The sequence below is a fragment of the Colletotrichum destructivum genome, chromosome 3 (genome assembly GCF_034447905.1).
Source record: "Colletotrichum destructivum chromosome 3, complete sequence".
In the NCBI taxonomy this organism is placed as follows: Eukaryota; Fungi; Ascomycota; class Sordariomycetes; order Glomerellales; family Glomerellaceae; genus Colletotrichum; species Colletotrichum destructivum.
Window position 1 is genome coordinate 559,055 of NC_085898.1, and position 26,314 is coordinate 585,368.

The 26,314-nt window shown below is 53.7% G+C and overlaps 12 protein-coding genes across 12 annotated transcripts; 7 read left to right on the forward strand and 5 right to left on the reverse strand.

Moving 5' to 3' along the window:
* Positions 1 to 1,401: 1,401 nt before the first annotated feature.
* CDEST_04233 (uncharacterized protein) lies at positions 1,402 to 2,575 on the forward strand (the record flags this gene model as incomplete). Its single annotated transcript, XM_062920392.1, has 2 exons — positions 1,402 to 1,912; positions 2,322 to 2,575. The coding sequence occupies 2 exons, from the start codon at positions 1,402 to 1,404 to the stop codon at positions 2,573 to 2,575; spliced, it is 765 nt and encodes a 254-aa protein (XP_062776443.1).
* A 656-nt stretch (positions 2,576 to 3,231) lies between these two features.
* CDEST_04234 (uncharacterized protein) lies at positions 3,232 to 3,865 on the forward strand. Its single transcript, XM_062920393.1, has one exon. It carries the CDS (start codon positions 3,433 to 3,435, stop codon positions 3,706 to 3,708), a length of 276 nt encoding a protein of 91 aa, XP_062776444.1. The 5' UTR covers positions 3,232 to 3,432; the 3' UTR covers positions 3,709 to 3,865.
* Positions 3,866 to 5,165: 1,300 nt separating this feature from the next.
* Positions 5,166 to 5,800, reverse strand: CDEST_04235 (uncharacterized protein; the record flags this gene model as incomplete). The annotated part of the gene is made up of 2 exons (XM_062920394.1): positions 5,166 to 5,354; positions 5,414 to 5,800. The coding sequence occupies 2 exons, from the start codon at positions 5,798 to 5,800 to the stop codon at positions 5,166 to 5,168; spliced, it is 576 nt and encodes a 191-aa protein (XP_062776445.1).
* A 1,203-nt stretch (positions 5,801 to 7,003) lies between these two features.
* On the forward strand, positions 7,004 to 8,009 carry CDEST_04236 (Putative class I glutamine amidotransferase). The gene is made up of 2 exons (XM_062920395.1): positions 7,004 to 7,250; positions 7,325 to 8,009. Exons 1-2 carry the CDS (start codon positions 7,173 to 7,175, stop codon positions 7,934 to 7,936), a joined length of 690 nt encoding a protein of 229 aa, XP_062776446.1. The 5' UTR covers positions 7,004 to 7,172; the 3' UTR covers positions 7,937 to 8,009.
* Positions 8,010 to 8,034: 25 nt separating this feature from the next.
* Positions 8,035 to 10,920, reverse strand: CDEST_04237 (Putative major facilitator superfamily, MFS transporter superfamily). The gene is made up of 9 exons (XM_062920396.1): positions 10,338 to 10,920; positions 10,145 to 10,278; positions 9,836 to 10,085; positions 9,566 to 9,741; positions 9,286 to 9,485; positions 8,867 to 9,224; positions 8,741 to 8,806; positions 8,620 to 8,673; positions 8,035 to 8,551 (listed from the first exon to the last, which is right to left on the reverse strand). Exons 1-9 carry the CDS (start codon positions 10,515 to 10,517, stop codon positions 8,239 to 8,241), a joined length of 1,731 nt encoding a protein of 576 aa, XP_062776447.1. The 5' UTR covers positions 10,518 to 10,920; the 3' UTR covers positions 8,035 to 8,238.
* Positions 10,921 to 11,625: 705 nt separating this feature from the next.
* CDEST_04238 (Putative Rhodanese-like domain, tryptophan synthase beta chain-like, PALP domain-containing protein) lies at positions 11,626 to 13,772 on the forward strand. The gene is made up of 5 exons (XM_062920397.1): positions 11,626 to 12,073; positions 12,149 to 12,272; positions 12,332 to 12,422; positions 12,486 to 12,907; positions 12,959 to 13,772. The coding sequence occupies exons 1-5, from the start codon at positions 11,688 to 11,690 to the stop codon at positions 13,532 to 13,534; spliced, it is 1,599 nt and encodes a 532-aa protein (XP_062776448.1). The 5' UTR covers positions 11,626 to 11,687; the 3' UTR covers positions 13,535 to 13,772.
* Positions 13,773 to 13,976: 204 nt separating this feature from the next.
* On the forward strand, positions 13,977 to 14,947 carry CDEST_04239 (uncharacterized protein). The gene is made up of 2 exons (XM_062920398.1): positions 13,977 to 14,619; positions 14,674 to 14,947. The coding sequence occupies exons 1-2, from the start codon at positions 14,105 to 14,107 to the stop codon at positions 14,837 to 14,839; spliced, it is 681 nt and encodes a 226-aa protein (XP_062776449.1). The 5' UTR covers positions 13,977 to 14,104; the 3' UTR covers positions 14,840 to 14,947.
* A 1-nt stretch (position 14,948) lies between these two features.
* Positions 14,949 to 17,516, reverse strand: CDEST_04240 (Putative leucine-rich repeat domain superfamily). The gene is made up of 2 exons (XM_062920399.1): positions 15,010 to 17,516; positions 14,949 to 14,954 (listed from the first exon to the last, which is right to left on the reverse strand). The coding sequence occupies exon 1, from the start codon at positions 16,337 to 16,339 to the stop codon at positions 15,047 to 15,049; it is 1,293 nt and encodes a 430-aa protein (XP_062776450.1). The 5' UTR covers positions 16,340 to 17,516; the 3' UTR covers positions 14,949 to 14,954; positions 15,010 to 15,046.
* Positions 17,517 to 17,613: 97 nt separating this feature from the next.
* On the forward strand, positions 17,614 to 19,391 carry CDEST_04241 (Putative short-chain dehydrogenase/reductase SDR, NAD(P)-binding domain superfamily). Its single transcript, XM_062920400.1, has 3 exons — positions 17,614 to 18,210; positions 18,267 to 18,759; positions 18,815 to 19,391. The coding sequence occupies exons 1-2, from the start codon at positions 17,701 to 17,703 to the stop codon at positions 18,687 to 18,689; spliced, it is 933 nt and encodes a 310-aa protein (XP_062776451.1). The 5' UTR covers positions 17,614 to 17,700; the 3' UTR covers positions 18,690 to 18,759; positions 18,815 to 19,391.
* Positions 19,392 to 21,151: 1,760 nt separating this feature from the next.
* On the forward strand, positions 21,152 to 21,879 carry CDEST_04242 (uncharacterized protein). Its single transcript, XM_062920401.1, has one exon. It carries the CDS (start codon positions 21,258 to 21,260, stop codon positions 21,618 to 21,620), a length of 363 nt encoding a protein of 120 aa, XP_062776452.1. The 5' UTR covers positions 21,152 to 21,257; the 3' UTR covers positions 21,621 to 21,879.
* Positions 21,880 to 21,988: 109 nt separating this feature from the next.
* Positions 21,989 to 22,753, reverse strand: CDEST_04243 (uncharacterized protein). The gene is made up of 2 exons (XM_062920402.1): positions 22,467 to 22,753; positions 21,989 to 22,371 (listed from the first exon to the last, which is right to left on the reverse strand). The coding sequence occupies exons 1-2, from the start codon at positions 22,692 to 22,694 to the stop codon at positions 22,168 to 22,170; spliced, it is 432 nt and encodes a 143-aa protein (XP_062776453.1). The 5' UTR covers positions 22,695 to 22,753; the 3' UTR covers positions 21,989 to 22,167.
* Positions 22,754 to 22,952: 199 nt separating this feature from the next.
* Positions 22,953 to 25,483, reverse strand: CDEST_04244 (Putative major facilitator, sugar transporter, major facilitator superfamily). Its single transcript, XM_062920403.1, has 4 exons — positions 24,802 to 25,483; positions 23,873 to 24,714; positions 23,515 to 23,795; positions 22,953 to 23,445 (listed from the first exon to the last, which is right to left on the reverse strand). The coding sequence occupies exons 1-4, from the start codon at positions 24,824 to 24,826 to the stop codon at positions 23,061 to 23,063; spliced, it is 1,533 nt and encodes a 510-aa protein (XP_062776454.1). The 5' UTR covers positions 24,827 to 25,483; the 3' UTR covers positions 22,953 to 23,060.
* Between the last annotated feature and the right edge of the window lie 831 nt (positions 25,484 to 26,314).

The window sequence follows — 26,314 nt, forward strand, 5'->3', positions numbered from 1 at the left end:
CAGCACCCGGAAGGGCCACGTTTTCGGGAACCTTGGGATGGCCCACGGGCAACGACGTCGCCGGCGGCCTTGAAGGTTGAGTACCCAAGGAAGCGGACGACCTTGACGTCGGACGGTGTAATGTACTTTTGAGAAACCCTCTACCCAGATCTCGCCTTTTTGCTCCTGGACTGCAGTCAGGTCGCGGTAAGCGGCAGTGTTCCCCCCCACCGACGTGAAGTGTGGCGCCAGTCGTTCGACTTCGTGCGGCTGTCGAAGTTCAAAACAGGGAACACAGATCGGGTTCTGGAATTCAGAGTTGGGACGAAGACGGGTGATGTCCCCGTGTCAACTGGTGGGCTGGTGCTGAGGTTGAACATGATGTGTGGGCGATTGCTGCGATGCTTTACAGATGGTATCCCGGCCATCCTCCGCCATCTTCCGCTACGTGCAAAGAGAAATCAAGACTTGATGATGATTGCCTGAGATTATGAGGATGGCGAATGATAGTTGGGTCCGATGACAAAGTCCGCAACAGCTGTCAGAGCTTCTACAATCTTTGCTTAACTGTGTGCCTGCCACCGGAGATGACCTTAAGTCCCCAGGAGGACACTACCCTGCGTAGCTATCTGACACAGCCTCCCTTGCAGAACCTTGTTTAGAGATAGGAGGATTATAGAATGTAAAAAAGGCAATCTCAGTATGTACTAGACTCTCTACCACTGAATATAGAGTGCGTTACATTGGCTGGTCCTAAAGAGCCAACCTAAATTCAACCTCCTTGCATACAGAATTGTCACAAGGATCTGAGGCATTAGCTGCTGCCTGCGATTAACAGCGTCGTTTTACGACAAGAATCCAAAACAGTTTTAAATTGGAAAGTTTGGACTCAATCAAAAGTCTATAGAAAACCGCAAACACCTTGCAGTATCCAAGCATAGTGCCTTGAGCTTTACAGATGTGCTGGAAGGAACATGGTGTATGGTGCAAAACAATAGTGGATAGTAAGATTCGAACGATAATCCTCAAGGTTGTTGTCTTCTGTGTCGTTGTATTTTCTGCAAAGGTTCTCTTTTATGTCAGGTGTACATAATTTATTGGCGGACCAACCAGGCCAGAGGCAAACGTTGTCACAGTACACAAAAGATATTTCTTCCAGCCTTCTAGCCTTTCAGCCCTTTGGCGTGGCCAATACCCCGACACTAGAGAAGGATTCACACAGACAAATGTACGAAAGCTCTCACAGCTTCACGAATACTCTATACTAAGAAAGACAGAGAGATAATGGGACGAAAGAGAGACACCAGTGCTGGACGAGAGCAGGCAAGTAGCCATGGCCACCGGATCAAATACCTCCTCTTGGGAGCCAGAAAATCCCTCTCTTCCTGTTTTGTGATACGGCCTCACCAAGAAACAGGCGCGATGGGCAATGTTCGTTTCGACAAGAACGAAGTGCTTCGCCTTCTTTACTTCGATTTCAGCTCTGAGATGGTCGGAAGAGTCAAGAAGACCGCCAATGACTACGAGTGGGATGCCTCCCAGATCTCCATCTCCCAGGTTGCCCACAGACACGCCTCTGAAATACTGCCAGGAGACATTTTCAGGAGATTAACTTCCAGCATCGAGGACTTCATCTGCGGAATCAAGCCAATTTTCTGCTCTTGCATCACCCAACAGATCCGCTTGAACTTGGCCAATTTCGACGCCGTTGCCGGAATCGAGTGCACTGAGGTATTCCTGGGTAAGAAAGCCATTGGAAATTGGCTGTTGCATATCATCACCGAGTTTCTCAAGCCCCTGACAGTCTCACTTAGTGCCTCGAGTTTCTCGAAATACTCGTCGCCCGCCATTGCTGTCACAAATCCCAACAAAGCCCCCTTGGTAAGTTTCTCACTGTCGTCTCTACTATCCCCTCAACCGCGGGAAGGCCCCAGTCTCCACTCTAAATTCCACTTTTCTCCGCAGTACATGCAGACCCCTAAGGCCACTAAGCTGTCCTACTAAGGCTGCTAAAGCTTTGGGCACCCAAAGCTCTAAGGACTACTACGAGACCTTAGCTGTGGTGATATCTGGATTTGCGGTACCTTGGCTTGTTTGATTGAATTTCCCCTCATTTTGGGGCCTTGCCGCGGTTGAGGGGATACTCGTGTTATTCGAAGTGCCATCCATAGTGTCATCCACAGTGTCGTTCATTGTGTCGTCCATATTGTCGTCCATTGTGTCATCTGTAGTGTCGTCCAAACTTCGGTCTGTTGCTTATTTACTAACGTATTAGGCAATCCCCCCAATTGATGGTATATTAGACATGCTCGGTGTTCCAATCGACTGAATCGTGCAATAAGTCATCCTCCGCGACCGTATAGTTCTTGAAACATGGACGACAACCCCGACGACTCGACAGCTAAGCAGGATGAAAAAGGATCAAGAACGCTTGCATCATGACCTGGAGAACCTTAAACTAGCTTGGACCCCTCGACACGCCGGTAGCAGCCCCGTGTACTACGGATCTATTGTTAACAACCTGCATGGGGCTCTCCAATTCACCAACGACCGGATGAGAGTAGAGACAAGGACCAGGACGAAGAAAATGGACTGAAGGGAACGTTGAGACGTCGGCTAAAGGACAGGGCCACTATGGTTTTCAAGTCCTCAGAGGGACCTTCGATGAGCAACTGAAGTTGTAGCCTTTTTCATCCGTAGTCGGTTGACCTGCATTCAACAGCGCAGGTTCGGACGATACTCTAGCTCAAAGATGGTTGTTTGTTGACGCTATGGAGGACACGAGTCAGTCATCACAAATTCACGTGTTTTGCTGTTTATGAGCAAAGATCAAGTGTTGCGCAGAGCAAGCTAGAAACAAAACGTGCGGTTGGCTTTCTTCGCTAATGGCAGTAAGCGAGTGCGATGCGGCGTGCTGGTTGCCTTCTCCTTAGGAGTCTCTCTCCATTCCACGTATGTAAGGGATCCCTAAAACCGCCAATGATTCGTTATCTTGTTGTCTTTGTCGTCTGGTCAGACACGATCTTCAGTCCTGGCGCATCCGCTGCACGCAAAGCCTTAAGCCTACAGATTGGCCGCAGCAGCCGGATTTATCAGCGTAGCATGGCTGAGCAAAGGAAGGGTGGGGCTGTAAGGGCCACCTTTGAGGTGCCTGAACCGTCTTGGTTCGTCCCGGCGGTTGCTATTGGACAACGGCTGAGGACTTGGCTCTCGAATGCCTGATGCGAGTCGCACTCGCACTCGCCTATCGGAAATTGTGGATCCTCGAACGGCCTCCGGCGCCGGGCGAGAATATCCGTCTGCCGAAAGGTTCGGAGGGCTCGCCATCGAGGATACTAAAGGACCGGTTTCGTTCATCGGCAAGATGCCCTAACCGCTCAGGTCTTTCGGTTTCCTACGACGTTGACACGTAAAATTTCGTCATCCTCTTTGTAGATACAACTCCTAAACGACATGGCACGCCAATTTCAGTACCGCGACGGCGTGGCCATCGCCCAAATCGTCTTCTTCTTCCTGTTTCTCTGCTTCGGCGTCCTCTTCCGCATCCAAAAGAAGATGGGCTGGTTCGGGATCCTCTTCATCTCGACGATACGGATAGTCGGTGCCGGCTGCATGCTGGGCACCATCACCAACGGTTCCAGGGCTGTCTGGGCCACCATCTTCGTCTGCGAGTCCCTGGGGCTCGTCCTTCTCACTTTTGTCTTGATCGATTTCCTGAAGAGAGTGTGAGTTCATCGCCAGAGCCAATACTCCTACTCGTATTTCAGCTAACACATGGCTTGTCAGAAACTCCTTCGTTCAAGTATTGACGCAGTGGCACTTCCACATCCCCGAGCTCATCTGCTGGGCCGGGCTGGCCATCTCGATAGCCGACTACGCCCTCATAAGCAAAAGGACGGAAAACGCAATGGCGCCCGGGTCGCTGACCAAAGCCGGCGTGGGCCTCTTCGCGGCGCTCTACTTCTGGGCGGTACTGCTTTTCGTATACCTGGCGCAGAAGTGGAAGCAGGTTCCCCGTTCCGAAACCCGTTCCCTGATCGGCTTCGCCGCTTGTTTTCCGTTCATGGTCGTCCGCATATCCTACACAATAGCCTACGTCAGCACGGGCGAGAAGAGATTCAGCGCCGTCACCGGTGACACGACGACGTACCTGTTCATGACGGCGTTGATGGAGTTTGCCATCCTGACTTGTGTGATATGGACTATATGGGGGCTGGATAGGCTTGGCGGAGGGCTGGAAGATTCAAAGAGAAAAGAGGGCAGCGAGATGGATGTTCTGGTCGATTCAAATGGAGAGAGAGCCCGGAGTTCAAATTCATGACGGGAGAGTCGAGCATCAGGCCTTGTCAGTGACGATTCGGTAGCCCCAAAGAACGGGAAGCAATCTTGCAAGCGGTTTTTCCATACGCGCCAATGTGACTAACAGAACAAGCAGCGAAGAGGAACCCATTTTCTTGATTCAAGGTGAAATCGGGTTTGTACTTGTGATTGAACGGCAACTTCACATCCGCTACACTCGACGAACTGAAAGCTTTGCACGTACACCCGCGGCTTTGAGCATTGATGCTGAACTTAGTGAGGCCAATTCGGCGCTTAAAATCGACACCGATAGGGCATCGTCCTCGGCCCCGGCGGCGTCGAGAGTGTACATGTTTGTGGAGGAGCTTGGCAGGACTTACCACAGGCGCATGGAAGGCGTTGAGTCGGAACATAGGCGACCTGCCCGGGAACACTTCTTCCCAAATTAGCAGGTGTATGGCGCCGCAAAGGCAAGTCTGCCAGACGCCGACGACCGACATCCCCCCAGAAAGAACGGGGCCGACTGGGCTTACAGCACGAAATCGCTCTCCGCATCTTCGACAACGAACTCGGTCGGGCCTCCGTTTCCAAGCCGCATCGCGTTCTCGACATCGAAGCCAGCATGGGCATGGGCATCTACGCTACCGATGTTCGCCGACAAGAACCCAGAGTCGGAGGTTCTGGGCACTTGACCTCAGCCCAATACAGCCCGAGTACGTGCCGGTCAACTACCGCTTCGGGATCGACGATGTCGAGGACGAGTGGGCCGTTGAGCAGGATTTCGATGACCTTTACGGCCGGTACATGTGCACATCCCATCTTCAATCTGCCGAAGCTCTTCGGACAGATATCCACGACAGCCTAAACCCTGGCGGATGGGTCGAGTTCTAGGACACCCTCATTGACTTCAAGGCCGTGGACGTGTCGATGGAGGACACGGCGCTGAGGCGGTGGAACGACCACTTGCTTGAGGGCATCCGGCGGGCTAAACGCGACGCGTTATCGCCGCTCGAATACAGGAGGTATATGGCCGACGACAGGTTCCAGAACATCGATGTGAGAGGAAGTTCGCCGTGCTATCGTTTCCGGACACGATACAAACAATGAACAACCTCGAGAGGGTGTAGGGCATCACGATGAAGATCTTCGCGTGAGTGCTGGGCTGGTCGCGCGAGGGGACGGAGCTTTTGTTTGTCGAGGTGAGGAAGGACATGGCGGACAGGAACATTGAGGCGTACATCATGATGTGCTTCTCCCTCGTCGCGGCGGCGTCGTTTGGATTGATAATCTGGGCTGATGAATCGCGAATTGAAGCGTGTCTGTCTGGAGGCAGAAGCCCCGGGAGACGGGGATGTCGGTCGGTCTCTTCGTTCGGCGATTGAGATTTGAGCAAATCCCGTACATGCCCTCGCGGAATATGCAACGTCCGCACACTGCGATAGGTGCGCATCTCGGCTTTGAGATCAAAATGCCAAGTCCTGATGGAATTGTCCTCTCCGGACGGCAAGGAGAGTCTTGACATACCGGATTCTGCTTGTCGGCGTCGGCCTTTTCCCCCCCAAGCAGCCAAACCCGCGATCGGGGCGGATGAGTAATTTCAAGATGGTGTTTGTCCTGTCGTGACAGCTTTCATCCAAGCCTTTTCAGGGGTTGAAGCGCATGCAAACATGATTCGTGTCTTCTCATCTCGTGTTTAGAGTTGAAGAAGAGTGCCTGGGAGTTGTCATCACGAAGAGACACTTCGCGATACATCATGTACGAATATCACTACGCAGGGCACGCAAGGCGCGCGGCCCACGCGAACCGCGGCATCATGGCGCTTTGGAGCTTGGGTTGTGGGTTCGAACCGAGGCCAGTAGGCTGAATATCCACTCCCGATGCTTCTATCCGCGGCCGGAGAAGCCGGCATTGTCTGTAGCGACCCCAGTGAGATTCATGCCCAGTTGACCGGTGGTCTGGGGGAGATTGCGCCGGAAAAGGCAGCAAAGCCGGCTCTCCCACTCTGTCTCAGCCTCTCTTCTCTCTCTCTCTCTCCCTCTCTCTCGTCTCAACAAAGGACACGATCATCGGCGTTATGACGATGGGACCCATCGGGCATAAGGCGTGTCTCCCGTACCTCTCGTCCCAAGTTGGAAAATCCCCCAGGATAGGGCGAGTTTCCAGGAGAGACCATCTTGTTCACCCCCACTCGCTGTCGCCGATTCACCCACTCAGCGTCATCCTCCCGCAACCAAGCCCCGGACCCCTGGACCCTCTAGATGCTGCTTCTGGCAAGGCATGGAAGCAGCCGGAGAGTTTAATCGTCCGTATGCTTTGTCAAAACCCAGCTAAAGGGGGACAATCGAAGGGGAACTGTGGAGTTTGCGCTTGGTGTTGAAGAAATTTTGGCGGGGCTCCCACGTCAACGCAGATGAGCGAGTCAAACCACAGAGGACCCGCCACATGTCAGGTCAAGATTACTAACTGGGCTTCTGGGCCAGAACAAACATGGGCGTGACGTCAAGAAGAGCTGGCCAATTGGTTGCGAGAAGCTGTCTATGCTGCTATGCTGCTGTTGCTTTCCGCACTCCATTCCGCACCCCGCTTCGCTCTGCCCCTTACTCAGGCAAAGAAAGATGCTTGATTCTGATGGTGGGGTAGCTGTCAGGGCGTCCCATGAATCCATGATGACCGAACCATCTATGTAGCTATGATGGGGTTGTTGCGTCGAGAGCGCAGAGTACAAAAGACCTCGACCCCCCGCGGTACGACTTGAAGAGCCGGCTCCTGAAGCAAGACAATCAACACTACTACACGAATCGATACCCAAGATACCCCCAACCGATCTACCATCCATCCAACTTTCAACCTTTTTTATCTTTCAAAAAAGAAAAACACCCCACCAATTCACAAAAATGGCCCCCAAGGTTCTCGTCGTTCTCACCTCTGTCGACAAGACTGAGAAGTCTGGCAAGCCCATCGGCTGGTACCTTGTAGGATAAAATCCCTTTTTTTGTTTCATCACCGCTCCCCCGTCATTGCTCATACTAACCTCAGAACCTCTTAGCCCGAGCTCGCCCACCCCTACGATGTCCTCAAGGAGGCCGGCGTCGAGATGACCTTCGCCTCCCCCAAGGGCGGCGTCGCGCCCCTCGACCAGGCCTCGGTTGAGATGTTCAGCAGCGACCCCTCCTCCAAGAACTTCCTCGAGAACCACAAGGAAATCTGGGAGAACACCGAGCCGCTGTCCAAGTTCGTCGGCCGCGCCTCCGAGTTCGACGCCATCTTCTACCCCGGCGGCCACGGCCCCATGTACGACCTCGCCTTCGACGCCGACTCGCACAAGCTCATCGCCGACTTCGTCGCCCAGAACAAGCCCGTCGCCTCCGTCTGCCACGGCCCCGCCGCCATCGTCAACGCAAAGACTGCCGACGGCGAGTACCTCGTCAAGGGCAAGACCGTCACCGGCTTCTCTAACACCGAGGAGGACCAGTCCGGCTACACCGCCGAGATGAACTTTTTGCTCGAGGAGCGCCTCAAGCAGAACGGTGGCAAGTACGTGCTCGCCGATGCCCCTTGGGGTGAGAAGGTCGTTACCGACGGCGTCGTCATCACCGGCCAGAACCCTGCTTCTGCCCACGGCGTCGGCAAGGCCATCGTCAAGGCTCTTGGCCTGTAAGGAACGAGTGTACGAATTAATGATGGATCGTATGATTGGTAATTGATTATACCACAAAATCAAAGCGTTTTATTTACCCAAAAAAACTACTATTTGGAATCATGGCTTTTCACTCGTGATGATCTTGAAACGTGTGCCCATCGGCATCTTACCGTTTCTGTTAACTGAACCAAGCCGGTTGAAATTGTTCAGCGCACCGTCTTATCCAAAACATGTTCAGCAGACTCAACAAATCAGGCCATTACCTTGGAATTTACATTCTGCTTTACATACAGTCATGCTATCCGGACCGAAAGTACCGTTCATGAAGATTCATGGCTGGCCTCGTCCTTCTTTTCCTGAGCATCCTCCTTCAACTTCGCATCGTCAGGTCTGCTCAGCTCTACTTGGGGCATCATTAAGAATGCCACAAAAAAGGCCACTGCGGCAAGTCCCGACATGACGAGGAAGATGATTCGGAATGCTCTCCTGTATCCTGGCAGGATCGCGGCGCGCAGCCTATCTGACTCCGTCGGCGAGAGCGTGGAGAGAACATGCTGAGGGTTCGCAAGCAGCTTCCTCGAGTCTTCGTCGTCCAACCCAAGAGTTGCTATACTGCCCGCAAGAATGTTGTTGCTGTTGGTCTACGGTCAGTTCTGTTTTGCGATAAAAAACAGCAACCTCAGAAACAGCATGCAACCTACATAAGCGTACCGGAAATCGCGAGACCAATAGTGCTTCCAAAGTTCCGTATGAAGCTATGTGGGTGGTAAGTAGAAAGCTAAAGTCATTGAGAGAGAGAGAGGCGGCTGGGAGTTCCCTTACTTGCGGAAAGACGTGACCACGGCCATGTCTCTTCGGCTCACCCCGGCTTGAATCGCTATCAAAGCCCTGGCGAAGATGTCAACACCCGAGGAATCGCGCCAGCAAATAAGAATGAATGATACTTACGGTTGAAGTGTGTTTCCAACCCCAGCACCCACGAGCAATGAGTAACCCACCTGTTTGCCCACGCCGGAGCTCTCGTCGAGAGTCGACAACAGACCGACGCCAACAGCCCACATTACCCAGCCCAACAAGATGCACTCTCGGTAGCGCCCGATCTTATGCACCACCAGTCCAGATAACGTGCTGAACAAGGTTTGGGTAAGGGTTATGGGAAGCAGCATTGCGCCGGCCTTGGTTGCCGAGTACCCATAGGCGAGTTGGTAGAAGGCGGGGATGTAGTAGACTTGAACGACGAAGTTCCATCCGTTGATTGCCATGGTGATGCAGGCACCATTCACAATCTTGGACTTGAAAATGTGTACTAACAGCAACCCTGTCAGTATGTGATCTGATCGCGGGAGGTGTATACTGATGTGACTTACATGGAACCAGCGGAAACCTGGCGCCTTTCCACTGCCATAAGACGAAGCCTGCACACACAAAGAACCCAACAACGAGGGTGGCAATGACGTGAGCCGAGTTCCAAGGGTGATCTGCGCCGCCCCAAGTCAATCCCAGCATGAGCACAGTAGTTCCCGCCAGGGCAAGGAAACTTCCGACGAAATCAACGGCCTTCAGCTTGCTGTGCGCGTACATGAATGTCAGCTGCCACTCGCATGCATGACGCTGGGATCTGGCGAGCTTGATCATGGCCGTACTTACACTCTCCAGTTCCCTTCGACCTTCCTGAGCGGCATAAAAAAGATGACGCAGAGCGTGCAAAGAAGCGTAAGTGGCATGTTCAGGCGGAAAATCCATCTCCACGAGTCCTGAGACTGCGAGGCCAGCGCACCACCAACAACAGGTCCGATGCCATTTGCTATGGCGACAACTGCACCCTAAAAAGACTGTTAATCAGGAACATTGGCAAGAAATTTGGACTGCAGGCGACCCAGAAGCCCTTCTTGAGAGGCGGACGGGTAGAGTACTTACCAATATGCCCTGGTACTTGCCCCTTTCCCTGAGCGGCACCACATCACTCACAATCATCTGTGCGACGGTCATGAGCCCGCCCCCTCCGATACCCGTCCAGGCTCGGAAGATGATCAATTGGGTACCCGAGTTTGCGACTGAAGAGGCCAGAGATCCGGTGAAGAAGACCACCAAACCAATGAGAAGAATTACTTTACGGGACCAAATGTCCGATAGCCGTCCATAGAGAAGCTGGCCCACCGTGGATGTTCTGTTCGTGTATTGTTAGGCTAGCGTCGTGAGAAATCTTCTTCTCTTCCCCAAGCTTACATGAAATATCCACTGGCAATCCAAGCCGTTTGGTTGCTGGCGTTGAGGGCGTTCCCAATGATGTTCAAGCTAGCTGCCAGTGTGGTCTGGTCCATAAGAGCAACAAGGTCCACGCTTGCGCAAGCCAGAAATATCTGGCGTTTCGTTCAGTCAATGACGGTTGTTCTTCTGAACCCAGTAGTCCAGAGCTTACCGTGACGATGGTTCGGGGGCGGACATAATTGGTCTGCTCGTTGAAACCGTACTTGGATTTCTCATCCTCGGAGCTGTTGACCGCCTCTGATCCCATACTCTGATGACTTTGACTCGGCGTCGATACATTTGGAGACGACTGGGTGAGTATCCCACTCACTGAATCATCCTTTGCGGTCATTTCGAAAAAGTACAAAGGTTGTCAGTCATCCAAGTGATCGAAGGAGGGAATGATCTCAGCCTGTCCACTCTCTAGCTCAAAAGAAGCGAGAAAAGGGGGCAAGCAAGAAGGAAGCTCGCTCGGAGACCGAATGTCACCCATCAGGGTTCATGGCGACGTCAGCAACTAAGGGTCTTAAGTCGCATGGGCTCTTTTCTGAGCTCTCAAGGCCCTGACGACTGGGTCAGAACTGCCGAAGGCCAAATGTGTGTGTTCTTGCTCCGATGTCACCATCATCGCGAGGAACGGTGGGTTCGCACCCTTGTCTGGACTCCTGATGAGCTGGATCCATCCTGACAGGGATAGGGATGAGAGCGAGAACCCTTGTGGATTGGCTGAATTGCTCCCGCGAAACATGCTCAAGCGTGGAAACGAGCTCAAACCAACTCCCCAAAACTTCGCAATCGAGCTCTTCTTATATGTAGTCCGGATTCCACTGGTTTCCCCTCGTTTAACACGGCATCTTTGAGCCGAGTTTCTAACTATGATTGATTGATACCTGCGGGTTTTGTACACTGTCCGAAGAGTGATCGGCGGCCATCTGTAACCCCCTTCCCCCTTGACACGACGAAGTATGTCTCGCAGGGTATTAATCAAAGGGTCGTCATCTTGCACCGCGGGTGACCTTGATGACTCGTGCCGATCAGAGAGTGTCTACTGCAACTCTTCACCATGTCTGCATGGACTTCGCATTAGCCTGGGACATCACACCAATCACTCAATGAGGCTTTGGTAGGAAAGTGGGAGAGAGCAAAGCAGAGGTTCTACAAGAAACCGCTGATTGGTCCAAAAGCACGCATTTCTCGTCCAAAGAGATGGTTTGCGGGTGTTACAGCAGAGTCGTATTCAAAAAGGATGACCCATGGCTGCGGATATCAACGGTGTACATCACCACTACGGATGTGCTTGATTCTGAAGCCCACATGCCGTCGAATCATGGAATGAGTTGCTTCGCGAGCTCTTTGAAGCGGCATCTCAAAGCTTGTCTCGTCTAGTGCTTGCTCTCAGGTATATAATGGCAAAGTTCCATCCGTTGGACAGCATATACTTATCCTAGGGTTCGGGATAGACTACACTTTCATTGTGTTCAGCAAACTCTCCAAACCTACTTAGAGTGTTACCATTGCAATCATGGCCGAACCGAACCATCTCAACGTCTACACCGGACCAAACTCCGTCAAAGACTACTTCGATCCTGATACCGCTCCCCCACTGCCCCTCGTCGAGATACCAGACTGTCTCAACCCTTATCGCAAACATGGCGTGAGGGTCTACGCCAAGATGATGTCGATGCACCCCGCCAACAACGTCAAGGCAATGCCGGCTCTCAACCTGCTTCAGAACGGTGTCGTTCCCGGAAAGACCAAGACGGTTGTCGAATACAGCTCTGGATCAACCGTCATCTCCATGTCCTTGGCATCTCGGGTCTACCATGACGTACCGGATGTCCGTGCCTACCTCAGCAACAAGACGAGTCAGGCCAAGTTGAAGTTGATGCAATTCTTCGGTTTGGACATGTAAGACATCTTGAAACGTTGCTTTTTTCCAACTGCTGTCGTGCTTAGTAGACTAATCCGCTGTCAACCCCTCAGTACCTTGTTTGGCGGACCGTCTCAACCTGAACCGCTGGATCAGAGAGGCGGCATCTACGCCGCGAAAAACATAGGCAGCGACAAAGGCACTGCCATCAACCCGAACCAATACGAGAATGACGATGTAAGTGATCCGCAATTTACCCTCCAAGCTGGGCGGGGTTGACGAAACGCCCCTCGCAGAACTGGAAGTCACATGTGAGGTGGACCGGGCCTCAGATCTTCAAGCAACTGCCCCAGATCACGCTCATTTGCGCCGGCATGGGCACTTCTGGTAAGTTTGTGTCCATCGATCTTCTATCACGATTCCACGAAGTCCATCTAACACGGATAACAGGAACCCTCACTGGCCTAGGAACTTACTTCAAGAGCGCCAAGCCCTCGGTTTACAGACTGGGCGTCTGCACCGCACCTGGCGACCGCGTTCCTGGACCGCGCTCGTATGCACTGCTCCAACCGGTCGAGTTCCCTTGGAGATCTGCCGTCGACCACGTTGAACACGTCGGGTCTCACGAGTCTTATGCACTCTCGTTGGAACTCTGTAGACAGGGACTCATCGCCGGCCCGTCGTCTGGATTCAACCTCCAAGGCCTTTACCAGTTCCTGGACAAGCGCCTCGAGGCCGGAAGTCTGAAGGAGCTTGCTGACGAAGCTGGCGAGGTACACTGTGTCTTCATCTGCTGCGACTTGCCGTACCAATACATCGACGAGTATTTTGCGAAGTTGGGACCGGAGCACTTCCCTGCCATTCATAACGAGGTAGGCATGCTCTTCTCATCTCCACCATGGGTGATACTGACATTTTCACAGAACCTCCAAAAGGTTGACCTCCATCGTTACGATGAAGCGTGGGAGAAGAACCCGGCAGAGATATTCCTGCAGATCCCGCAAACAAGCATCGTCCGTACCGAGGATGCCCAGTTGCCCAGCACACCAAGATACATCGACACTAGCAGTGCCTCCCTTATTCCCCGTCTTCCGAATATGGCCATAATTGACCTGCGGAAACCGGAAGATTTCCAGACACACCACATCCCCGGGTCCGAAAACATCCCCGTTGTGGAATCGAGTGACTGGAAGCCCTTTTCAGATGCCAAGATTCTGGAAAAGGTGTGGCTCAAACTGGAGGCCACCCTCGATCCGAAGACCGAGACGGGAAAGATCCTAGAAGCGTACCGACAAAAACCGATTGTCGTTCTGTGCTACGACGGCGACAGCTCCCGGGTCGCAACAAGCGTCCTGCGTGCCAGGGGGTTTGAGGCGGACAGCGTCAGGGGAGGCTTCCGGGCATTGAGGGACTTCCAGCGTACTCCCGAGGCCTCTTTCACGATGGTACCGAAGAGTTTGGCTGTAGCTTCAAGTGTGGAAGAACTGGTTGCTCACTAGAGTTGTCAAGGCCAGTTCAAGATTCTCATGGGCCGGATGGATGACGAGAATCATAATGACGATATGAGAGAAGATTGAATGAAGCCCCGGGTTCGGAACGTCCAGATGCGTGAAAGTCTTTGTAACACGTGAAAATGGGTGTTCTTGAGATGATTGGTATGAAACTCTCCGAGAGCCCAAGCCACCAATTGTGTAGAGAAATTCGTCTTCAGTATGATGGATTGACGTCAGAGTTGCCTAATCGGAAGGAACATCGACATACGCAAATGATCGAGTCAATGAATCATTTCGATCCTCATTGCGAAATAGATGGGATGTGCCGCGCTTTGTTCATCTTTGTCTCGAAGTCGACGGCGTCATGACTGGAGACAAACGGCTGCTTTAGGGCGAGTTTCCTCCACGCCAGTACCCTTGATTTTAAGAACTAGTTAAATACCTCGAATACAGCAATGCAGATTTGTGAGAACATCATTGACATTGTGAGCGCCTTTGAGAAAGCCCAACGAACTCCTCTTGCGTAAAGTTCTCACCCAAAGTCCTTATCCGCTGCCTTTCCACATTTCCCTGAAGATGTCTGCGGAACCATCTCACGTGAACTTCCCTGGCAAAACCTCCGCCACACCAGGCGAGGAATTCGAAGTCCGCCAGACATCCGCATCGGAGGACTACCACCCCGATCCGTCGAAATCCTTGCCCCTCTCACCGGCCCGTCAGAAACTCATTGACGATATCATCGCCCTGTATTCGATGAAGCCTACCGTTGAGAGAGTAAAGCGGTACACGGCCGACTGCGTGTACGACGACCAGTTCGTCTACGCCAATGACCGGTACAAGATGGCTGGCCAATGGTTCGCGCTGCCAAAGCTCTTTAACGCCAGCGTGAACGAGGGCTACCAGATTGTCAAGAACGACCGCGACCTCATCCAGTTCAAGAACGAGCAGAGCTGGACATTCAAGCTGATTCCCAAGACCGCGACGATCAACGCGCTCGTCAGTCTCAGCCTGGACCCAGGGACCGTAGATAGCGATTTCATCCAGGTCAAGTATCACAAGGATCAGGCCAACGACAAAGACTACAGCCACGAGTGAGTTGAAATCGGCAACCGAACATGTTATTAAGGGAAATTAACGATTGCTAGGGGCGTCGGATTCTCGTTCAAGAAGTGGCAAGCCGACAACGTTGCCAAACACATGGATAGTAAGGAGGTGGAGGCTTTCGTTGCGGACAAGGACGCCAGCAAGAACGACGTGAAGAAGTATGGTAGTGGGAAAGCCGAAGGTGATGCGCCAGAAAAGAGTTTCTGAGGGGGTTGAAGTGTAGAGAGTTCTAGACATCAACTGTTTTGACATCAAAATCTTTTGGGAGACATTTTACAGGCATTAAGTTTGTTACATCAGAGTCCTCGAAGGTTGAAAACGTCTATCAAAGTCAAGATGTGTTTGGGGGGGGGGGGGGGGGGGGGGGATCTGCCGACGCCCCGTAAAGCTGAAAAACACAACCATGTCGGTCAATCAATCCCATGGTCCGGGAGGTAACATTGAGAACCTGACCCCTGATGGCGCAAAGTGATCCATTGCCTTCTGTCTCTGATCCTCATCCAGCGTACTTGCGCCGCATTTGACTGATTCCAGTCGTGGGAAATCAGTTTTGCAGCTTCTCGCCACCTCTCCTAGCGCCTCCAAAAGCCCTTCCCGATCCTTCCTTTCTATGGTCGTGATCTCAACCTCGCGAATCGAAGTCGGGAGCAATTCTACCAGCGCAGTGGGTCGTAGGATGTCGTCCAGCGAGGCGATGAGATACTCCAAGTCAAGCTTGAGCACTTCCAGCTGCCCCAGTTCTTTCAAGGTCTGGAGCATTTGAGTCTCGTCATAATCGTCGTGTTGGAGATATTCGGATCTATCCAGCATGCTAAGTTCGAGGTATCTCAGCCGAGGCGTGTGGTTGACGATGGAGTCCTGCATTTCGCGAGGCGAGGCCGGCTCCTCGTACGAGACCATCACGTCACCTAGTTGGTAGCTCATCCATTCCAGTCCGGGACACTGCCCCATTAACAACGCAAAGTCTTCTGCTTCCAACCTACTTTGCATGACCCTGAGCCGTCGGAGGTTCGCTAGGTTCAGAGCGAGCCCGGCGCCGTCCATGGCGAAAACGCTCAGAGACGTCACGTTCGGCGTTGCAGAGAACACGTTGTTCAGATCTTGCAAATTGAAGCCGAACTCCGTGTCGTGATGCGAGATAAGCACACTCTTTACGTTCGGGAGTGTATCGATGTCAGGGAAGAGCACGTCGTCGCGATCGCCGTAAGGGGAGAGCATGCAGAGCTCTTCGACACCGGTGCACTTGCTCAGGATGAGACTCGAGAATAGGGTAGTCGAATCGGGCTCTGTTTGTGTGATGGGCAAGCCAATCTGGACTCCAAAATCCCGGCAGAGTTGGGTTTCCTCAGCGGAAAAGTCTTCAATGTAGAACACTTCCTCCCCAATGTGAAAACACTTGACATATTGGGCAAGCTCCAGTCGGCCTTGGAACATTGTTCGTATAAAAGGAAAGAGATTATGTCTGTTGTACCGCGGGAAATGGTACAAGAGTGGCGTCGCAATGGCGTTGAGCAACTTGTTAGTCTTGCAGAGATGCGCCAACGCAGTGCGCCTCTCGAGGTCAAGTGAGCCGACGGAACATGCGTTATTGCAAAAGCGGCCCCAGGACTCCTCTGGCCGGGTTGGAGCGCTCGGGTGACAATGAGGGCAGAGAAGCTCGACAACATCTTGTATGATTGTGACTGGAAGTCGGAGGAGAGGGAACATTGCGTTGGTCGTTGGACAGCTGTAGTGTGTGGAACAGAGGAAACATCAAGAGGTTGTTGTTGTTGTTGTTGTTGTATTTTACGCCATGGCGGCAAGAGCGCAACCGCCCTTGCGGCAGACCTCCCGAAGGGTATGTGGCGTGGAGAGCCGTAGGCCTATAACTACCACTAGATACAGTCCAAATCGTCCTCCAAGTCGTGCCTAGAGGCAACTATGTGTTCGAGCTGTCTCTGGGTGCCGCTGGCTTGCCCGAGACAGTGCTCTGGTCGTCCCTAAACCGCGATTCCGCCGGTATTTCCTCTCCTTCGACCCAGAGCCCGCAGGCTGCTGGTTTACACAACGTCCCAGTAGCCGTCCGAAGCATATCGTGATAGGTTATACCGCCACGAGGGAAACCACAAGGGGCGAAACCTCGTGAGGATAGGTTGTAGGGTTTGCTGTTAGGCTCTGTAACAAGCACAGCCGTGTATTACCGTGGCTATACACAGCAACCCTAGTGTCTGTTTGTCTTTTCGAGGGGGTCTTCGATCGTTTGAGGGGAAAAGGTGTTGAGGGAGCGAAGTCGAAAAGTCGATCGGTGGTGTTCAATTTGGGCCCGGAAGTGCCGCTTGCGCCGGGAATGAAGTTCGCCCGGCTCCTTCGGGAGGCTAGATGGAACCTCTGCTTCCTGCCCTACCAGGAAGACTTCATCTAGCCTGCGGAAGGCGATGTCAAGTCGGCGGCGGCTCGTTAGGTTGAATAATCGTCGGCTCGAATCGAGGGGAAAATGTGCGTTGTTAAGGGTTTGATTAGCGTATAGCTAATCTGCCCCAGCGCGCGGCGGCAAACCGCGGGAACTGGGGCCCCTCCTTAGCATGACACTAACAGCCCGTGCCAAGCCGGAGAGATGTTTCGTGGAGGTTGAAAAAAACATCAAGAGGTGAGGTGAAGTGCGTGAGAAGGATGAAGTAAGAAAGCGATCAACTGGTTTTAAAAAGGCTGGGTGGCTCTCAGGCAGCAGTCCAGATCAGGAAGGTGTTGAGTCTGAATGATTTGTAGCCTAAATCACATTGTCTGTTCAGCTCAGCACAACCTTTATTCGTACCTAGATCAGATTAATACCTACCTACCTAGGTACGTTAGGTGGTAGGTATACGAATACGGATGAGGTTGGAGCGCTGTGCAGCAGCCTGCTGGGTGCTGAGTCACTAGTTAGCGCTGGATGCACGTGACTCTACAGCTATCTAGCCTGCCTAGGTAGGGAGGGGGGGCATTATCTAATTACCTCCTACTTCCATTAGTTGCAAACCTGAACTCACGATCCCTCAACTGAGAGAAAGTCTTGAACACCACCCACGGCGAACCCGAAAGGAGCACCAAAGATGGGATACAATGTCGCTCGCTTGGTACTAGCGGCCCTGGCTGTTCTCGTCGTCCAACGGAAACTGGGAGCGCAGGCACGCAGAAGAGACAAACGCATCACGCGCGAACACGAGCGCGTCCTCATCCTCGGCGCCTCCAGCGGCGTCGGCCGGGCTGTCGCGAAACGATATGCAGCCCGTGGGGCGCTCGTCTGCGTCGTCGCTCGACGTGCCGACGAAATTGCCAACTTGGCCAAGGAGTGTGGGGAGAAGTGTATATGGCACGTTGCGGATTTCAGCAAGGTCGACGACCTGGTCGGCCTGAGGTCCCGACTCGACAAGGAGTGGCAGGGCCTGGACACCCTGCATATCTGCGCCGGCGTATCGGCCCTGCAGCCCATCATGGCTCTCACTGGGATCAAGTCCGCTGAGGAGGATGCAGATGCTGCGGGGATCCAAACGGCTGTCGACATCGCCGGACGTGCTGTCTCGGGCAACTTCAATGGACCGCTGACCTCTGCTCTGACATTCGTAACGACTGCCTCACGTTTACTGCGGCGGTTTCCGTATCACTGACAAGATTGCAGATCCCCATGTTGACGAGGACGTCCAAGTCACCGTCGATCCTGCTCGTTTCCTCGGTGGCAGCGGTCATCCCGGCGCCCACCAGAGCCCTTTACGCGGCGACCAAAGCCTCCTCCTTGTTGTTATTCCAGGCTTTGGCCATTGAGCACCCCAAGATTGCATTCACCCACGTCCTGCCCGCCACCATCGAAGGGAACTTCCGGGCATCCGCGGTGGACTCCGGCCCCGTTAGGGAGGACGACCCAAACAAGCATGGATTGAAGGTTGGATACGTTGCTGAGAGGTGCATCAGTTCGGTCGACGGCGGCGTCACAGGAAACGTTTTGTTGCCCAAGTTTCCGTACGCTATCGCGCAGTATCTGTATCTGTTGTGGCCTTCTTTCATTGAGGGCCGGGCACGTAAGAAGTACAACTTTGAGGCATAGGCTGGCCTCGACGCCAGCAATAGTAAGAGCCGCGTTACCATTAAATCGACGCCGTGGGAGATCCCCCTCTGTAGGCGGCCTACTTGCGCGCCCTGATGAGAAACTTTATTGACGAGTATTTGTAGTATGGTAGGCAGCAAGTTTGCCTCCAGGCCTGGTTTTGCTCAAGGCCGAGATGACTAGTTCCCCCCTTGTCAAAACACTCACTGGCTGCAGCGAATTCTGAGAATGTGAGTAGTAGGTATTGATACTGTGTAGATGTACTGCTGCGGTGGCAAGTGTCGCTGCACCGCCACGTTCTACCTGACATGGATGGAGGTAGACTTTTTGCCTGTAGCCACACTATGCTTGTACGCCATTTAATGCTGCAGAGCGAATATATGGGCCCCGGAGACTTGAGGAGGCTTGGCGGGAAAGCTTGCGGACGCTTGTTGAGGCTTGGAAATGCAAATGAAAGGCTTGCGAGGGATAACAGCCAAAGTCGAGACACATCTAGGTCCTGTTTCTGGACCAGAATCACGTAGAAATACGTAGTAGTTGCGGGTTCGTTCGGCGCTCTCTCACGGACTCATGAGTGGTGATCCGTACAAGGATGGCCCCCCTGACCCTGACCAAGAAATCGGAAAGCTTAAGTCGGCCCAGGTCTAAGTGGTGGGGTTGCCAAAGGGCATGGCAAGGATACTACGGACTCGAACACGGGTCGGGGGGGGGGGGGTTAACGCTTAATAGATTCGGGGCAGAACCCAGAGCGGGCATTGGCCAAGCTTATCCTACTGACAGTGGGACGCGTACATCGTACAGGTACTTGTGGTGTGGAAGCTGGAACTCTGCTCTGCTTGTTGATTGTGAAGCATAAACTGCTAGTTTGGCAGAACCCTGAGATAAAAGTTCGGATTTGACATCTACCTGTTCAGTAAACCCTCCTTGACGGGCAACCACATGGTACTTAAAAGTGGGTGGCAGGGTTGGAGCGATCTTTCTCGCGGTCGTGAAATCGGCATCGATGGTATCCGGCCAGGGCCTCTTTCTCGCAACTCGGCCAAGACCCAAGAGTGGAATGTGCGGCGTGTCTCCCAACCCTGACCAGAAAAGAAGCATGGTATTGATGGAACCTTGGGTAGTAGAGCTATCGTATGTTGCTCTGCGAGGCGAGTCAGACACCGACGCCATGCGTTTGTTTCTTGCGGCGGTTGACAGGCAACCGGTGGTGGGAGATCGCCCTTTGGGCCTCCAGGCGGACCGCACTCGATGATCGACGGCTTCCCGCACTTCCCGCACTTCCCGCACTCTGCTACGTGCCGTTCTGTCGGATCTGCCGGTAAGATGACTCGGTATCGCTCTTATGTCCCGGGGAAAAAAGGTTATCCTCACGGCGTCGTCGGGTAAAATGTCCGCGCAACCACGCCGCATCGACCTCTCTAGGCCCGGACGATCACCTTTAAGCTTCTGGGGCTATGCGGGTCGGGCATGGAGACCATGTGAAGACTAGAGCGGCGCTTTTTCGGAATCGATCTGCCTCGTAATACTCCCGCTGTTGTGCTTCTGAGATGATTAGAAAAGCGTTGGGACACTCACTCTATCTGGACCGAGAACCCCCGCCTCGTTTTCTCTCTCGTCACGTCCCCTTCTCTCCCCACCCCTCTTTGGGGCGCGTGCAGTCGACAAGACATGCCAGCCCTGGATACTAGCCCTGGATATCCCAAGCCCAAAGTAGGTTTCGTTTCCCGTCCTGTCGGCGGAAGTCATGTGCGGTCGTTGACCGACAATCCGTCTGAGTCGTGACACTCGCGTGGGAAGAGGAGGGAGGTGAGGGGGCTGTACATAGTACACTTTTCTGGACCACGAGCCGCCGACCTCTTGTGCAGATCGGAGTACAAAAAAAAAAAAAAAAGGAAGAATGAAAGCTTAACCTTCTCGCGGGCATTGATGCATTCGTGGCGGAGCTGAGAGGAAGGGACTTCCCAGGGCGGGCTTCATCCGAACTTGCTACTGGCAGACGGGCATTTTATGAACGTCAAAATGCCTGAGCGGATGGACACACACACACACACACCGAGCGTCCTACCGGCCGGCAGGCGGCGGTGGCCCAAAGAAGTTACGAGTGCTCCCCCTCCCCCCCAATGGCGTAGTGGACCGTAAACTTTCGTGGTCGTTTTCGCAACTCGCAAGCGGCGGAGAAATTCGTTTTGTCGGCCGACAACAAGCGACCGAGATCGTGATGCTATCATTGCCCACCCCTTGGCAGCGGTCAGCCTAAGCCGAAGTCTGTCGGCCAGATTCTCTGGCAGTGCATGATGGCGGCGAACGTACTTTCGTAGTGCAAAAGGCTAAATGGGGTGGAGGGCTTTTTGTAGGTTGATTTGTCGAGAGGATGGTTCTGAACTTGAGCTCTACAGATTATTAAAAGGGGACGGCGAACTCGCTTCTGAACAAATATCCTCTCATCCTCTCAACAGCAGGCAGCAGGACAAACAAGATCGTCTCACCACACCCGCTATAACGACTCCCACACCACCTATATCCATCTCTAAGACTTCTCAAGAGTTTCTCTCAACTCCCCCGTTCACAATGGTTTCTTTCAAGAGCCTCCTCGTCGCCACCCTCGTCTCCAGCGTCGTGGCGACCCCACTCAAGAGCAATACCTCCGACCTGGTTGTCGAGGCCGTCGACAAAGTGCCTGAAATCGAGGCGCGGGACAAGGCCAACTTCTACCCCGGCTTGCAGCTCCCCGAAGCCAGCAAGGATACGACCAAAGTCAGAATCAGCTCCGCGGATAGGGACTGCAGCTCTGCCGAAAAGGAAAGGCTCGACGCGGAGATCCAGAATAGATACGCGTTGAAGGACCGTCTCGATGCCGAGATCAAGAGACGCGAGGACATGAAGGATGAGCTGGATAGGGAGATTCGCACCAGGAGGAAGGATCCCAACTAAAGGGGGAAAAGAGTCTCAAAAGTTCATGGGGTGACGCATTAGATGCCGGGTTTCAGAACGAGAGTGTTGTTTATCGCAAGCCCAAAGGACGTGGTTTTCTGATTTTTTGCAACAATGGAAGATTGGCGCGGCTCCATAGTACAGCGATTGAGATTTTATATACACCAGATATCGGGTTGAATTTAAGGAATCACTTTTCTCTCAGAATATCAAGAGCTAGGGAACGTTGACCTTGTTCAAATGAACGTGTAGAATCCAGTTGTGTAACGGCTGTATCTGCTAAGATACCTATCTATGAAAGCGCATTCAAATTGTAGTCAACTTCTCAGCTGTTCTTTGGAGAAATGATGGGCTAAGACTTTTGACCCCCCCTCCCCCCCGGGAAAAATACAGCCCAAGACGACATTCATCACATTTTCATCACCCATAACAGCATGGACATGCAGAACATATAGGTGAAGGGAGCATTATTCTGACCAATCGTCAGGACTCGTTATCTAATCCTACAAATATCTCACACGCCAGTCCCCGTCCCAGAGGCATTCATTCACTCCTGCTTGCTGGCAGCACCCTCCTGCTTCATCCCGTCGCACCCGAACGCCTTGCCCGCGACCTCCTCGACCTTGCCGTACCCTTGCGTCGAGGGGTCGCGCTGCTGGCTCGCGGCCTTGAGTGCCGAGGCCGCGTGCGCCTTGTCCTGCTCGCCGGACGACGTCCAGGCGTGGGAGCCCGTGACGTTACCGATGGCGGCCTTGCGTGGAGGGGGGGTGTTTTGTCAGTTACAGGCCACAAAACCCACTCGGGGACGGCTTGTGTCGGCGGCTCGGGAATGGATGGAAATCTCACCTCGGCGACGCCCTTGACGTACTCGGCGTGACCGGCGACGAGGCCGGGTTGCTGTTGCTGGTTGTTTGTGTTTTGGGAGGCCATTATGAACGGGTTTGGTAGTTTGAAGGGATTAGCGACGAGGATTGGAAGTGATTTGATATATAATGTGTTGGTTCCTAGCTGCCGAGGCAATGCTGGTATCGGTCGGTGGTTTTTGTTTAAAAGGACGTCGTGATGATGGTACATGGGTACAGTGGCTGGCTGTGTTTCCTATGACGTCAACGACGAGCGACGTCATTATTCGCTGGCGGCGTCACATGATTCTCCCGCTAGCACGTACGATGTAAGACGCTCGACGACTGCAGTCAACGCCGATAGCGGTGTTTGGAACCAAGGCGCACATGGAGTGGGCCGTTCATCTCTAGTAACACGTATCCGGCAGTGCATGGTCAATCGGATTAAACCTCCGTGGTGATGTATCGCAGAGATACAAGTAGATGGGGTTACTTGCGACATTATTCATATTAATTGGCAGTAAGGAGAGGAGGGAGAGTGGGTATCGCTACGTCGGGATAACAATCCATTGCTCGCGGCCACATCATCTCCAAACATTTAAACTTCCACCTGGTCGACATGAGTGGCGTTGAAACCATTCTTCTTGCTCTCGGCAGCGGCAACACGGTCCTCAAAGCGCACACCGGCGCTCCTGGTGCGCCAGGCTGGGACGTTGGAGTCGAACAGGGCGTCAATCTCCTCGAGAGTCTTGCCGGAGGTCTCGGGATAGGTGAAGAAGATGTGCACCGTCATGGCGGCGCAGAAGGTGCCGAAGATCATGTACGTCTTCCACTGGATGTTTGTGAAGGCGGGCGGGACGAAGAAGGCAAGGGCGAGGTTGAAAGCCCAGTTGCAGGCGGCGGCGAAACCAACACCGGTGGCGCGGTACTTGAGGGGGAACACTTCTGAGGCGTAGATCCAGCCGATAGGGGCCCAGGTGAGGCTGCAGCATGTTAGTGGTGGGATCCAGTAGAACGGTAATGGTCCGAAGGGGGGGACAGTGGTAACTCACCCGTAGACACCAACAAAGATGTAACAAAGGGCAATAACACCCTGGGCTGGGGCACCAGAGATGGCCCATTTCAGGTTCTCATCGCCGTCCACTTCGTCGACGGGGTTGCCGTGGACCTTCATAACGGCACCGGTGGTGAAGTGGATGATGCAGCAGATGATGGCACCGCCGATGAGGAGAGGACGACGACCGAGGCGGTCGATGATGGGCAGAATAGCGCCGGTCGTAACCAGGAAGATGACGTATTGGATGATGGACGAGGTCAGGGCAGTATTGCCAGTCTGTGGAATTGGTGTCAGCTGTGCGTGTTGTTGATTGAGGGGGGAGGGGCCATTATGCATCATAGGTAGCGACTCACCATGCCAGCCATGTTGAAGATATAGATGAGGTAGTACAACATGACGTTTCCTCCGAGAAGCTGCTGCCAGACCTGGACACTGCATCCAGCCAGGGTGCGCTTCCAAACGCGAGGACCAAAGAGACCCAGGACACCAATGTTTTTGGACTCGGAGGCAATGCGGGCGGCGTCCTTGACCTCGTCGAGCTCGGCGAGTACAACGGGCGCATCGCGATCACCGCCGGCATGCAAATGGGCGAGGACCTCATGGCACTCCTCCCAGCGGTCCTTCTGGGCCAGCCAACGGGGAGACTCGGGGAAGAAGAAGAGGGCAACGCCAAGGATGAGACCGGGAATGCCCTGGACGCCCCAGGCGATGCGGAAAGCCTTGGGGCTGTCGATGGTGACGACACAGGCGTACGAGATGAGGTACATGATCAGGATGCCCCATTCGATGGACCATTGCTGGATGCCGACGATGCGGCCGCGGATTCGGGAAGGGGCTAGCTCGGCGAGGTAGACACAGCACTGCGAACTGGTGATGCCGATGGCGAGACCACTAACGACTCGGCCGGCGATGAGGTGGCCGACGTTCTGGGAAGAGCACTGGAGTACGGCACCGATGATCCAGATGACGGAGGCGAGCTTGAGGGCGCCACGGCGGCCCCACCAGTCGGCAATGAAACCTGCGACCAGAGCGCCGACGAGAGAGCCACCGGACATTGAGGCCGTGATACCTCCCTGCAAAGTGGAGCTCGGGAAGCCGAAGTATTCCTTGTAGGAGTCGGCACCAATCCAGGCACTCATGGAACTGATGTCGAAGCCGAAAAGCATACCGCCAATGGTGCCAATGGCGGCGAGCGCTGGACGAGACTGATCAGCACACAGACACCGGGGGGCAAGGGGGGGCAGAGGAGTGGCGGCGAGTGAGCCAAGACCAGGGTGCATACCGTAGATGTTGTAGATGCGATACATGACGGGCGAAGACGAAGATGCTGGCAGAAGCAGATGAACCGAGGCCGGATCGACGACATGAGAAAGGAACCCGGACAGGGTGAAGGGGGAGGCCAACGATTATATACAACGATGCAACCGTCAGCGTAGCCGAACGCAACACACGGGAAACTGACAACTAGCACCGAGGCGAGCCTTGGAAGGAAGAAAATACACAAGGCGACTCCACCGACGCTTGGTTTGTTCCAAGAACTAGGTAGGACAGCGGAGTGGAAAGCATACGTTGCGGCGTCTTCGAAGGAGGGCATTTAGGCGTGGCCCGACGCGCGAAAAGCAAGGCTACATGTATCGGCAGACGGCGATGAAGCCATATCAGCCTTGAAAGGCTGCAAATTACCTGCGGTGGTTGTCGTCTCGTGTTAAGCGCACGTATGAGAGGGCAAGGAAGCCGGCGAGTCTGGGGCCGGCGACGTCATATCCGGGTGAGGGAAGCCAAGGAAGGGCATTGGTATTTTAGTGTCGGTCCAGGGGAGTGCAAGCCGTGGAGATGTCAGTGTGTGGTGTGTCGTTCCAAGCCCGGGATGGCATGGGATGATGGAGCCATGTGCGTACATACTCTGAGTAATAGTTGGTCTGACCCCAGGGGAGCAGAGGAACAAAGACAGAAAAGACAGACGCCCGGGGATTGAGAGGGAGGAGGAGGGAAATTACGGGGCCAACCGCCGAGAGACGCCGTGGGCCACTCGGCCGTGGGCCGTGAGGGGAAACCCCGGGATGACAAGGGTGGGCAAGAAGGGGTGAAGGGGGGGTGAGGGGGAGGATTTGGGGAAAATTGGGGGTGGACAAGACATGACTGACTATCCAGTTGTTGCCCGGGGAGGTGGAAGGGAAAGAGGAAGGGAAACATGAAGGAAAAGGGAGGAGCAGCGGGCGGCCTCTGCGGCAAAGAACATAGCCGACCCAGTCATGATTCCGGTACAGGTAGAAAAGAATCGACTCGCATTGGCTTCCTGCTACAGTTTCTAGGCATGTTCTTGGTAAACTCTTAGTAGTGATACTGTCGAGAGTATCCGTACTCTTTGGGTGTTCGTTGGAGAAAGCGAGAGGATTCGTTGTCGGTCAGGCGGGGCGCCAAGACAGAAGGGGGGGGAGATAAAGTGGATCCCCAGCATTGTTGATGCCTCGGGCAGATATTTGATTACTCTAAGAAAGATCTACGTCACGTCTAGCCCGAAGAGGGAAGGCATAGTCCGTAAGTGGGCACTTTGTTCCGGGGCCCGCACCTGCACTGTACCTGTACAGGTAGATTGTAGTGTCCGCTTGTGGCTGCCGCTTTACGGTGCCGGGGTTCATAAGGAAGGAACGTGTCGAGGGGAAAGAGGGATCGGGCAAATCGGGCAAATCGGGGAGGCACAAACCGGTAACGGGGGCTACTACATCGTACAACTGTCCATTTGAACATTGGCTTTACATCCTACTCCAATTTCAGTTTCGGGGCCAACGGGGCAC